This window comes from Marmota flaviventris, chromosome 11 (genome assembly GCF_047511675.1).
Source record: "Marmota flaviventris isolate mMarFla1 chromosome 11, mMarFla1.hap1, whole genome shotgun sequence".
NCBI classification, from domain to species: domain Eukaryota; kingdom Metazoa; phylum Chordata; class Mammalia; order Rodentia; family Sciuridae; genus Marmota; species Marmota flaviventris.
In genome coordinates, this window is record NC_092508.1 from 7,564,624 (window position 1) to 7,576,783 (window position 12,160).

The window sequence follows — 12,160 nt, forward strand, 5'->3', positions numbered from 1 at the left end:
GCGGGAGCGAGGGGGAGGGAGAGGCCGGTCAGTGTCTGGCCGCTGCCGCTGCTTGCCCGAGGTCTCCAGGCCCGGCTGCGGCTCCTTCCTCGACTCCTGGGCACGGTCTGCGAGGCTCCGCCGGCTAGTGTGGGAGAGCCGCGGGCGGCGGCCGCCGCATCATGTCAGCCAAGGACGAGCGGGCCAGGGAGATCCTGAGAGGCTTCAAACTGTATCCGCCCGGGAGCGGGGCGGGGCCGGGAGGACTTGGGAGGCGGCCGCTCCCTGAGGAGACCTGCCGGGGCGGGGGCGCCCGGTGGGCACCCGAAAACAAGGGCAGCGAGAGCCGCCAGGAAAGGAACGGCGTCCCGGGCCCCGGTGGGACCAGGCGCGGGCGGCGGGCGCAGGGGCAACCTGCGGGAGGAAGGGGACGGTGACGGGAGCCTCAGGGGGTGGAGGCGGAGGAGTCCCGGGACGGGCTGCAGAGGCTCCGGCGTCGGAGACCGGCGTCCAGCAGGCCATCTGGGTTCGGAGCTCCGGCCGGGACCCGGAAGCCGGGAGGGGCCGCGGGGGCGCGGTGGGCTGGCCTCGGAGACTGGAAGCGTCTTTGGCGGGAAGCCCACGGGGGAGCAGGGAAAAGTGACTCTGAGCGAGTGACCTTGTGTTTGACAGATGCAAAATGCTACGTTAAACTCTGTCAGTCCCCACCCTACTCCACCCCGTCTGTTTCCCCAACTTCTTTCCCTCACTTGTGGCGTCTCGCAGGGCTGTAGTAGCCGAGGAAAGTGGGGAAAGAGAAATTATTAACTCTCTCGGCCTTTAGAGACGTTGGGTGGTCACTGCTTCTCTCAGCTCAGTTTTCGTTCCAGCGAGATGAGTGAGGACAGGACGGTGAGCTTGTGTGCGGGATGCCTTGAGGTACTCTGGTTTGCACTGAGACTTCTGGTAAAGGGAACTTCGGGCTGGCATTGGTGAGGCTGCGGCTAGCTGTGGTGGAGCTGTCCAGCAATTGTTCGATCGTGGTGAAGACCCGGTAGGTAGGACGTGTTAGGATATGGAAATCATTGCCTCGGGCCTGTTGTGCCGCTTTTGCATCCTGCTTCTCCTTCATATAGCAAGGAAGTTTTGTTTTTCAATGGAGTGTTAGTCTGTCACCCTAAGATACCGACAGAAAAATACGATCTTGTGTATTCCAATTTTACGATCTCCCGCCGACCATCTCTTCTTACATCCCATGTCTACAGTATAGACCGCTCTTAAATTCCTCTCTTAGTGAAATGCAGTCATCCCTTTAGGGTTCCTCCCCGCAAAGGTTTAGTAAAGCACTATTCTCTGAACTGCCTGTTTCCTCCCCAGGAAATTTTAACTGCTTTGTCATGTCAAAAACCAAGTTGGTAGTAAATTTTAGGATACAATGCAAAAGTGTACACAGGATGTACAAATGAAATATTACAAATGAAAACTGACCCACTATACTTTTTTTGAAAAACTGAAAGCTGTATCATTTTTGTATAGACTGTCATATTTGTGATAAACTTTCAGTACTTTAATGTAGTGAAGTTTAGTAACTGACTTTTTCATAGTTCCATGTATCTTTTCTATTTCTCTTCATAACAGAACCTTTAAGTAGATAAGGATAACCAAAGTGTTAGAAAGCTATGGCATGCCAGGTAAGGTGGCACAAGCCTATAATCCCAGTGAATCAGGAGGCCGAGGCAGGAGGATCCCAAGTTCGAGGTCAGCCAAGGTAAAACACCCCTAGGCTCAATCCCCAGTACCAAAAAAAAAAAAAAAAAAAACCCACACCCTATGGCATGATTTTATTTTATTTTTCCCTTAAGCTATTTACATTATTTAAGTTGTTTATATTGTTAAGTGATTTACATAATTATTTATTATGCTATAAATGGTAAATTAGATACTATGGAGTACTGAGAAATTTCGGAAGCAAAATTTTTGTCTAATTGTAAGTAATATATTACTGAAAAAAAAGAAATGTTTTCAACACATTTTTTTTTTTGAGGGGGCTACCAGGGATTGAACTCAGGAGCACTCAATCAATGAGCCACATCCTTAGCCCTATTTTGTATTTTATTTAGAGACAGGATCTCACTGAGTTGCTTAGCACCTCACTGTTGCTGAAACTGGCTTTGAACTTGTGATCCTCCTCCCTCAGCCTCCTGAGCTGCACAATTACAGGCATCTGCCACCCCACACTGCTAACAACAAAAGGTTTTTGAACATGACAAAAAAAGGAAAGTTTGAACTTCTTACCTTCCATCTTGGCTCTTGAACCTGTTCAGAAAGATGCTAAGGGGCAAATATGAAAAAGAGTAGAAAACAGACCTGTTGTTAGTCCACTAGAAAATAGAACTGTGTTAGCCCACTAGAAAGAAATGTGAATTAATCAATTTCATGATGGTGTTAGTGCATCAAGAAAGTTTGACCTGAATTGACTGAATCCTGAAGCACAAGGGAAGCAAGGCATATAGAAGTGTGGGAACAAGAGAGTGCCCATCCATCATACAGTGGCCTTTGTTGATGTCTGAGGATTAAGAAAGAAGAGGCAAACAGAAACATTTAAGATTTGATCCTACTTTCATGGAATAATAATAATGTGTTAGTAAGAAACCACAATTATTGTCCACCCATTATTGGGTAAATGTGGTTTACGTGAACTTTCAGAGTGTCTGTTTCTTTAAAAAATATATATATATCTTTTTGTAGTTGTAGATGGGCAGCATTCCTTTATTTTATTTATTTATTTATTATTTGGTGCTAAGGATCAAACTCAGTGCCTCACACATGGTAGGCAGTCCGCTACTGAGCTACAGCCCCAGACCTTAGTGGGTGTCTGTTTCTGTAAGAATCATTTTTGTTACTTTAAAAAAAGGGAAAATACCCTTATGTTCTCTCACCAACAATGTTGACAATCCTCAATTTTCCACATTTCCTATGTGAATCTTAAATTTTTGCAAATTTGGACAACAAATGGTATTTTGTTTTAATTTGTATTTTCCTGGATCCCTAGAGAGTATGGTATAGTGGTTAAAAACTATACTGGAGTTTACAACACGGTGCATACCTTTAATACCAGCAATTCAAGAGGCTGAGGCAGGAGATTGCAAGTTTGAGGCTAGCCTTGGCAATTCAATGAGACCCTGTCTCAAAGTAAAAATGTGGTAGAGTATGTCTGGTCTCAATCCGCAGTACCCCCCCCAAAAAAAAACTAGGTCAGGAAGCTGTATTGTCTGCATTAAAATTCTAGTCCGCACTCCTAGTTGTGTGTCCCTACACAATTTCCTTAAACCTCTGCCTCAGTTTCCTCATGTATAAAATAGAGATGATACTAGGACCTGACTCTGGGGCTGTTGTGAGATTAAATGAGTTGATACCTAAAGCATTTTGAAAAACACTTGATGCATAGTAAGCATTATGTGTTGGCTAATATTATTACTGTTGTTATTAGAGAAGTTGCAAGTCTCATATTTGGTCATTTCATTTTCTTTTGTGAAATTCTTGTTAATTTTGTTTTTGCCCATTTGACTTATTTTTCTTGTTGCTTTGTGGGTGTTCTTTTTATTTATTTATTTTTTAGTTGTAGTTGGACACAATACCTTTATTTATTTATTTTTATTTGGTGCTGAGGATGGAACCTAGGGCCTCGCACATGCTAGGCAAGCGCTGTACCGCTAAGCCACAACCCCAGCCCTGTGGGTGTTCTTTATATATTTTAATATCAGTCATTTGCCTGTTATGTTGCAAGTACTTTTTCTCAATGTAAAATGGTCTCCTTTTTAAAAAAAAAAAATTATTTTTTAAGTGTAGTTGGACACAATGCCTTTATTTTATTTACTTATTTTTATGTGGTGCTGAGGATTGAACCCAGGGCCTCACATGTGCTAGGCGAGCACTCTACCGCTGAGCTACAACTCCAGCCCCAAATTGTCTCCTTTTTTCATTGAACAGAATTTTAAAATTATTATTTCAAATTTATTAATATTTTTCATTTGATTCTGTGGTTACTTCATCTTTTCCCCATTGTTTTGAAATGCTGCCTTTGTTATAAACCAAATCTCCACAAGACATGGGTTTATTATAAATATTTCTGTTTCATTGATCTATTTGTCTTATGCCAGCATGCATTTTGTTTAATTATAGCTTTATAGTATAATTAGTATAGTTTATAATAGAAAGAATTGGTATGTCATAAACAGAGTATGTGTGTTAAAGTCATATTATGCTGGGTGCAGTGGTACACACCTGTAATCCCAGCTGAGACAAGAGGATCATGAGTTCAAAGCCAGACTCAACAATGGTGAGGCACTAAGCAACTCAGTGAGACCCTGTCTCTAAATAAAAAATACAAAATAGGGCTGGGGATTTGACTCAGTGGTTGAATGCCCCTGAGTTCAATCCCCGGTATGAAAAAAATAAAAAAAGTCATATTATAAGCTCCGTATAAATATTGGTGTTCCTTTTATTCACACAGAATCTTTCTCTGTAGATCTTCAATGAGTGTGAATATCATATTGCATAAATCAGGTATAGTCTGAGATAATTCAGTATTTGTGTGTATCTTAAGTTATTTCAAAAATAAAATATTTGGGGCTGGGGTTGTGGCTCAGTGGAAGCGTGCTTGCCCAGCATGTGTGAGGCCCTGGGTTTGATCCTCAGCACCACATATAAATAAAAATAAAGATATTGTGTCCAACTAAAAAATAAACATTTAAAAATAAATAAATAAAATGTTTTGCCACGCATGGTAGTGCATGCTTGTAATCCCAGCTACTTAGGAGGCAAAGGCAGGAGGATGGCAAGTTGGAGGCCAGCCTGGGCAATTTATCCAGATCCTGTCTCAAAATAAAAAATAGAAAGAGCTCAGTGGTAGAGTACCCCTGGGTTCAAACCCCAGTACCCCCAAAAATAATATATTTGTAAGATTTCTTTCTCATATCACTTCCAGCCCATCCCACCCCATTCCTTTTTAATTTGTACACATCAAAGACTCGCATTTCTCTCTTGTTGTTAAATTATAAATCAAAGTTATGAATGAAATGTTACTTGGGAAACAAATGTGATTGTTTTGTGAGTTTTGGATTTGATAATTTTAAGCAGCTGATATAGAGATTGTGAGTCCCACAGTTTCCCATTTCATTCATTAAACAAGACTATTGGGTGACTGTTATGCATAGGGCCCTCTGTACTTGAAAGGATATGAAAATGAGTCTCAGTTCCTTCTTTATCTATATTTAGAAGGGATATCTTCCAAAGCACAATGTATTTTTTAAAGTAATGTTCAATTTTTCTATCATAAACCCCAGCACCTAGAATGACCTTTATTAATATTTTAATGTAGGCTTCCAATGTGGTTAGTGTTTATTATATTTGATTTTTGCCTTTTTCTTCCCTTCTTATTTTTTGGGGGGTCAGGGTGTACTGAGGATTGAACCCCAGGGCACTCTACCATAAAGCTACATTCCCACCCCTTTTTATTTTCATTTGAGACTGAGTCTTACTAAGTTGCCCAGGCTGCCCTTGAATGTTGATCCTCCTGCCTCAGCCTCCTGAGTTGCTAGAATTATAAGTGTGGCTGTATTTGCTTTTATAAAAATGGATCTAGAGCCAGATGTGGGGGTGCACACCTATAATCCCAGCAAATCCCAAGGCTGAGGCAGAAAAATCACCAAGTTCAAGGCCAGCCTTAGCAACTTAGCCAGGCCCTATACAACTTAGCAAGATCTTTCCTAAAAATAAAAAGGGCTGGGAATGTGGCTCAGTAGTTAAGCACCCCTGGCTTCAATCCCCAGTACCAAAAATAAATAAATAAGTAATGGAACTAGAATAATGTTTTGTAAATTACCTTTTCACTTAATAAATTTATCATGTTCATAATTTCCAAAAATGGTTATTGTGAATTGTTTCAATGCCATACATTCATCATAGTACTCTTATAGTTGCTTTCTAATATAGTCTATAATGTACTGTTTTGCCTATTTGAATTACTTTTTCAATGGCATAAATACATATCTTATTACATTAATATCAAGAAACCAACAGACTGTCATCAGAAAGGATTATGCTTTTATGATTTCATTATCTTAATCTACCTGGAATTTGCTTTGATAGATGGTATGCAGTAGTGATTTAGCTTTTTTTTTTTTTTTTAAAGCCATGCTGGGGATTGAACACAGGGCCTTATACCTGCTAAGCAAGTACTTCACCACTGAACTGTGACCCCAGATCTCATTTATTTATTTACCTATACTCCAAATATTAATGTAATATCCAGAATATAAATGGCTGCCTATATATCAATAACATAATTATTTAGCTCAAAATGGGAAAAGGAGCCAGATATGGTTGCACCCACCTATAATCCCAGTGAATTAGGAAGCTGAGGCAGGAGAATCACAGGTTCAAGGCCAGCTTGAGCAACTCAGCAAGACCCCTATCTCCAAATAAAAATTTAAAAGGATTGTGAGTATAGCTCAGTGGTAGAGTACCCCAATACCACACACACACAAAAAAAAAGGTGGGGGGGGGGAAATATGGACAATTCCCAGAAGAAACAAATAAATGAAGGAGCTACTCAGGCTTATCAAAACAATAGGTTATCCCCTAATTTCAAATTTGACAGAAATTTTAAAGATTGATAATATTCAGGGTTGGCAGCTTTTCAGGGAAAACTGAAAAGCTTTTCATTCTCATTTGCTCTGTGTGTGTGTGTGTGTGTGTATCCTCTATGGAAGTAGTTGGTGCCCATCAAAACTTACCATGTAACTACAGGGGAGCATGGGACACAATGATTAAGAGCGGGAAGAGTGGTAGGTAAGCAGTCCACTACTGAGCTATAGCCCCAGACCTTAGAGTGTTTCTGTAAGAACCATTTTTGTTACTTTAAAAAAAGGGAAAATATCTTTATGTTCTCTCACCAACAATGTTGACAATCCTCAATTTTCCACATGTGAACCTTAAATTTTTGCAAATTTGGACAACAAATGGTATTTTGCTTTAATTTGTATTTTCCTGGACAGGGTGTGGTGGAGCAGGCCTGTAATTCCTAATGTTCGAGAAACTGAGGCAGGAGGATCATGAGTTCAAAGCGGGCTCAGCAATGTCGAGGTGCTAAGCAACTCAATGAGACTCTGTCTCTAAATAAAATACAAAATAGGGCTGGGGATGTGGCTCAGTGGTTAAGTGCTCCTGAGTTCAATCCCTGGGACCCGCCCTTGTCAAAAAAAGAGCACAGACAGTTAAGGTTCAGCCTTGCTGCCTCCACATAGTGCCTCTCAGTGGAGCACTCATGCTCTTTGCACCTCTGTATCCATATCTCATACCTCTGAGGGTTGTTATCATAATTAAATAAAATGAAATTTTAAAAATGCTTTGCATAATGGTACCTGGCACATGGTGAATAATAAATGTTAACTACTGTTAACCATTCTATTAATAATTATGAATGATAATAACTATAGTGTTAATATTTCCATAAAACCACCTATTTCTCTGGGATGTAACCAGTTCCTTAATGCTACTATCAGATTTTCTTACAAACATTTGTTTTGCTTTTGAAGAAATGACTCAGTTTATAAACATTGATATGTACCTGGTGTTTATATTGTTATCTAGGAAAGACTCTTAATCCAATTTATGGCAGGTTGACAAAAAAAAAAAAAAAATTAGTTCAGAAGCTTTCTGAAAGCACTTCTCTTTTTTTTTTCTTTTCCTCTCCCATGGTTTGGTCTTAGAACCCAGATATCCTCTTTCCCATAACGCTTTGAAGTTTGATTTTTTTTTCAATATTTATTTATTAGTTTTTGGTGGACACAACATCTTTGTATGTGGTGCTGAGGATCGAACCCGGGCCGCACGCATGCCAGGTGAGCGCGCTACTGCTTGAGCCACATCCCCAACCCCTTGATTTTTATTTCTAGTCTAAAATAATTGGCTTTACATTTTCTATTCACTTAGATTTCCTAATTAAGATAGACTGTTCAACTTCTCTTGAATGTCACTATTGCCTTATACTATTGCCTTGGTCAGGTGTTAGAAATGAATTTGAAGTTTATGATTTTCCTAAAACAGTTTTATCTGTCAACCAAAGTACTTGGAGAGCAGCCAAAACATACCACCCATGCAGCCTTAAAAACTGTGGTCACAGGTCATCTAGTCATGGATTCCAGGTAGATTATGATTGTTTGCTTGTTTCCCTCCCGCATGGACTCTGAGAAGTTGTTATTGTTATCCTAAATAGATTAAATTAATATAATGCCCTGTTGATTATATTACTTAGGATTCTTAAACAGGCATTCCTACTTTTGCAGTTTAGGAAGAAGTTGGGATAAAATTCAACATTTTTGATCTTCTTCAGACCTTCTAAGTTTTTTTCCAGGAGTGTGTCATATGGTTTATAGTGAAACATGATAATAACTTCTGGAATAGTGAGGCAGAATTCTGGTAAGACTGTCATGGAAAAATTGGGTAGTACTGTCACTGTATTTGATAAAGGACTAGTGGTGGTGCTAAGGCTTGGCAGCTCTAGCTTATGAGTTTTGACCTCACTTTTCCCCCCACAGGCCTCATTTGTGGACATTCTGTGTCCACAAATTCCCATTTGGAGGCGGGATTTGACTTCTGAATTTGTAGACCTGTCCCTATTCCTGAGCTTTAACATCATAGGAAGGAATATTAAAGGTCATCTTGTCTAGTAACCTGACAGTTCTTAAACATTGCTTGAATGCTTAAACTCAAAGTTGTCAAGGTTTCAAAAACAGCATTCTTTGTTTGCCTTTGACCTGCTGATAATTTTAAAGCTGGAAGGAAAAGAAAATATATTTTCTTACAGTCTGATATGCATAAAGATATCAGTGGCTTGGACAAAAGAAGCATCCTGTTTCTGGCAAAAAGGTGATAGTCTCACTGTAGGGGTACACACAAAAGCTTATTTAATCTGCAGTGACTCGGCCAGGGTAAAGTGGAGCTGGTTCAGAGAAGAGGTACTTGAAATGTGCCAGTAATTAGGAAACCCAGGGGCCTTTAGCCTAAAAATGAAAAGAGTTGTTCAAAGGACAAGGGTGTTCTTTCCTAAATTTTAAAAAACTGCTCTAAAGGAGAGGAATTAAATGTATGTGGTGTTGCTCTCAGAGGAAGTATAAGACTCAGGAATAGAAATTATAGGAATCAGAGTTTAGCCCAATTTCTAACTATTAGAGTTACTTGGAAAAAAAAAAAGACTTTTTCCAATAAACATTTTAGGCAACAGATGAATGCCCGACAATCTAGAGTGTTGCAGAGGGAAATTGTAAACATATCAAATGTGTGTATATCAGAACAGGTGATCTCCAGAAAGACTCTAAGATCCTTTTCCAATACTACAATCTTTTGATTTGGTTGACAACCTTTCTTAATTGATAAGAACTCTTTCCAGCAAGTATTTCTATTGACGTATGTTCCACACCTAAAATAGGCACAGTTTTTTTGTGATGTAACTAAAGAATATAGTCTGATTTCCTTTTTGTTTTTAACCAACTCTTTTCCTAGTATTGATGAATTATCTTATTTAGTGAATTTTGGATACACTGATTCAGAGTCAAGAGGAGCAATTATTGCCTCTGAATCTAGATAAAGGGTAGAGAATTAAACCTAAATAGCTCTGATATAAATAATGCTATTAATTTGGTCACAAGAAGAAAGGGTGTGGCCTAATAATATCTGGTATTCCTATTGTTTTTCAGGTTTCCAAAGCACTTTAGTACATTATTATGTTATTACAACAACCCTACATTATTGTCTCCACTTTATAGATGAGGGAATTGAGGATCGACATTTGATAAAGGCAGAACCTTTATTTAAACCTTGTTTCTGTACAAAGTCCATATTTTCCATAATATATTATGCTGCCTTCCTGGGGAATCTATTTTTGATACTATATCCTTGATTTTTGAGTCAAAAATTTTCCTCATTATTTAAGTCACAGATTTATTTTTCACTTGAAAATTATTTTCTTCTTCCATTATAGCTATAAATCCTATATTATTTTTAGTTTTTATTCGATTCTCAGATATAAGAGGCAGGGCCTAGCCTGGGATAAGGAAGAATAATTTAGCAATTCGTTATCTGCAAACAAGAGACAGTCTCCCCAAAGTAATTAAGCAGCAAACGATTGTTTTCTTTCACATTTTTTTCACGTGTAGTCAAGAGATGGTCATTTACAGGAATCTGATTAGCAACTTTGATCATAATCAAACATACTAAAATCTAATAAACACAGGATTGTGAACCATGCAGTTTTATCCAGTTAAGTTATTCACACAGTTTATTCCATGAGGAAATGGTCTCAGATGAGCAATTCAGGTCATCTCATAGGATGAGGAGAAAGAATGTCTTACATGATCCCTTTGGACCTCGCACAAATAAGTGAGCATTTCCTTGCATTTCAGATAGACAATCCTACCTGTGAGCAGCTTAAGTTATTTCAGTTTCATAATGCAACATTTTCTTTAAAACTTCTATGAAAATTATCAAGTGAAAGTATATTGGGTGTGGGTTTTGGAACCAACTCCAGGATTCCTGTTACAGAGTGTTACATACTTTTAGGATTAGTTTTAAAGGTTTCTTGAAGTATTTATAGATTGAGATAAGAATCTAGCAGACCCTCCTGAGAACCTGAGCACTTTCATGGAATAAGAAGTGAGAAATGTCACCATGAGCCTTAATTACTTTTGAGCCATCTTCTATCTAAGTATTAAATAAGGAGGATCCAGAAGAGCTAGGTTCTAGTCCTAGGGCTGTCATTTACTGGCAGTTGTTTCAGACAGTTTTTAAGATAATCTGTAAGTGGCAAATCACCTGCTAAATCCAAGAGATATAAATAAATAAACTGGTTTCTGTGTCCAAAGGACATTTCTTGTATAAGGGAGAGAGAATAACAATCAGAATACAATGTGATAGGGGCCTAGCAGTAGATATTAAATGCTATAGAAACAGGAAGAATGACTAGTGCTGGGGGCGGTGTGGAAGACTTCAGAATTGTCATTTGAATAGTACCATGAAAGATGAGTAGGTGTTACGTAGTTTAATCTTTTAAGTTACTGAGGAATTAGAGAAGAAAAATAAGTAATGACATGAAAAATGAGGGAGGAGAGTGTTTCAGGAGTGAGTTGGAGTCAAGAGTGAGGAAGAATGGAGGGTCAAAAACAAGTCCTTGAGATGATGGAAATTTTATTCATTCAACAAATATTTAAGAATATATTAAGAGTCCCATTATACCTTATAGTAACTAGTGATTTAAGAACAATTGAGGGCTGGGGATGTGGCTTAAGTGGTAGCACGCTCGCCTGGCGTGCGTTCGGCCCGGGTTCGATCCCCAGCACCACATACAAACAAAGATGTTGTATTCGCTGAAAACTAAAAAATTTAAAAAAAAAAAAAAAAAAAGAGTGCACCACCCTGGCAGAAGATGTATTTAAAAAAACAAAACAAAAATAAAACAATTGATATTTGAGGGAACAAATTAACTATAATCTGCAAAAATTAGAAAATGAATAATGAGAAAAGAAAATCATCAGGAATCATTTACTCTTCAAGAAATCTGGTGGCCTAGGAAAGCAGAGTTTAGGGGACTAGCTTGAATGGGTAAAAAGATTAGGACTGGGTATATAAATCAGTGGTAAGCACTTGCCTAGTATGCACAAGGCCCTAGGTTCCATCACCAACAATGCAAAAAATAATAAAAAGGGAAATCATTTTTTAAGTTGTCACTTTTGCACAAGTCACTTATTCTGTAAAGTGAGGTTAAAGCTTGCCCCATCTGATTTACAAAGATGTTATGAAATTTGAATGACATAATGTATGTCAACTCATTTTTTTTAATATTTATTTTTTAGTTGTAGTTGAACACAATATGTTTGTTTTATTTATTTATTTTTATGTGGTGCTGAGGATCGAACCCGGGCCGCGCACATGCTAGGCGAGTGCTCTACCGCTGAGCCACAACCCCTCAGCCCTGTCAACTCATTTTAAAAACCATAGCTCCTCACCAGGCACTGTGGTACATATACCCCTAATCCCAGCAATTCAAGAGGCTGAGGCAGGTGGATAGTAGGTTCAAAGCCAGGCTCAGCAATTTAGCAAGGCTCTAAGCATCTTAGCTATGCCGTGTCTCAAAAAATAAAAAGAG

At 38.9% G+C, this 12,160-nt stretch overlaps 1 protein-coding gene across 1 annotated transcript in view; it reads left to right on the forward strand.

Annotated features, from left to right (window-relative positions):
* The first annotated feature begins 1 nt into the window (after nt 1).
* The window catches only part of Pde6d (phosphodiesterase 6D), a 54,826-nt gene continuing 42,667 nt past the window's right edge, over nt 2–12,160 (forward strand). The window contains exon 1 of the mRNA XM_027941799.2: nt 2–211. Within this exon, the coding sequence (XP_027797600.1) occupies nt 162–211 (50 nt within the window). The 5' untranslated portion in view covers nt 2–161. The remainder of the gene's footprint in view (nt 212–12,160) is intronic.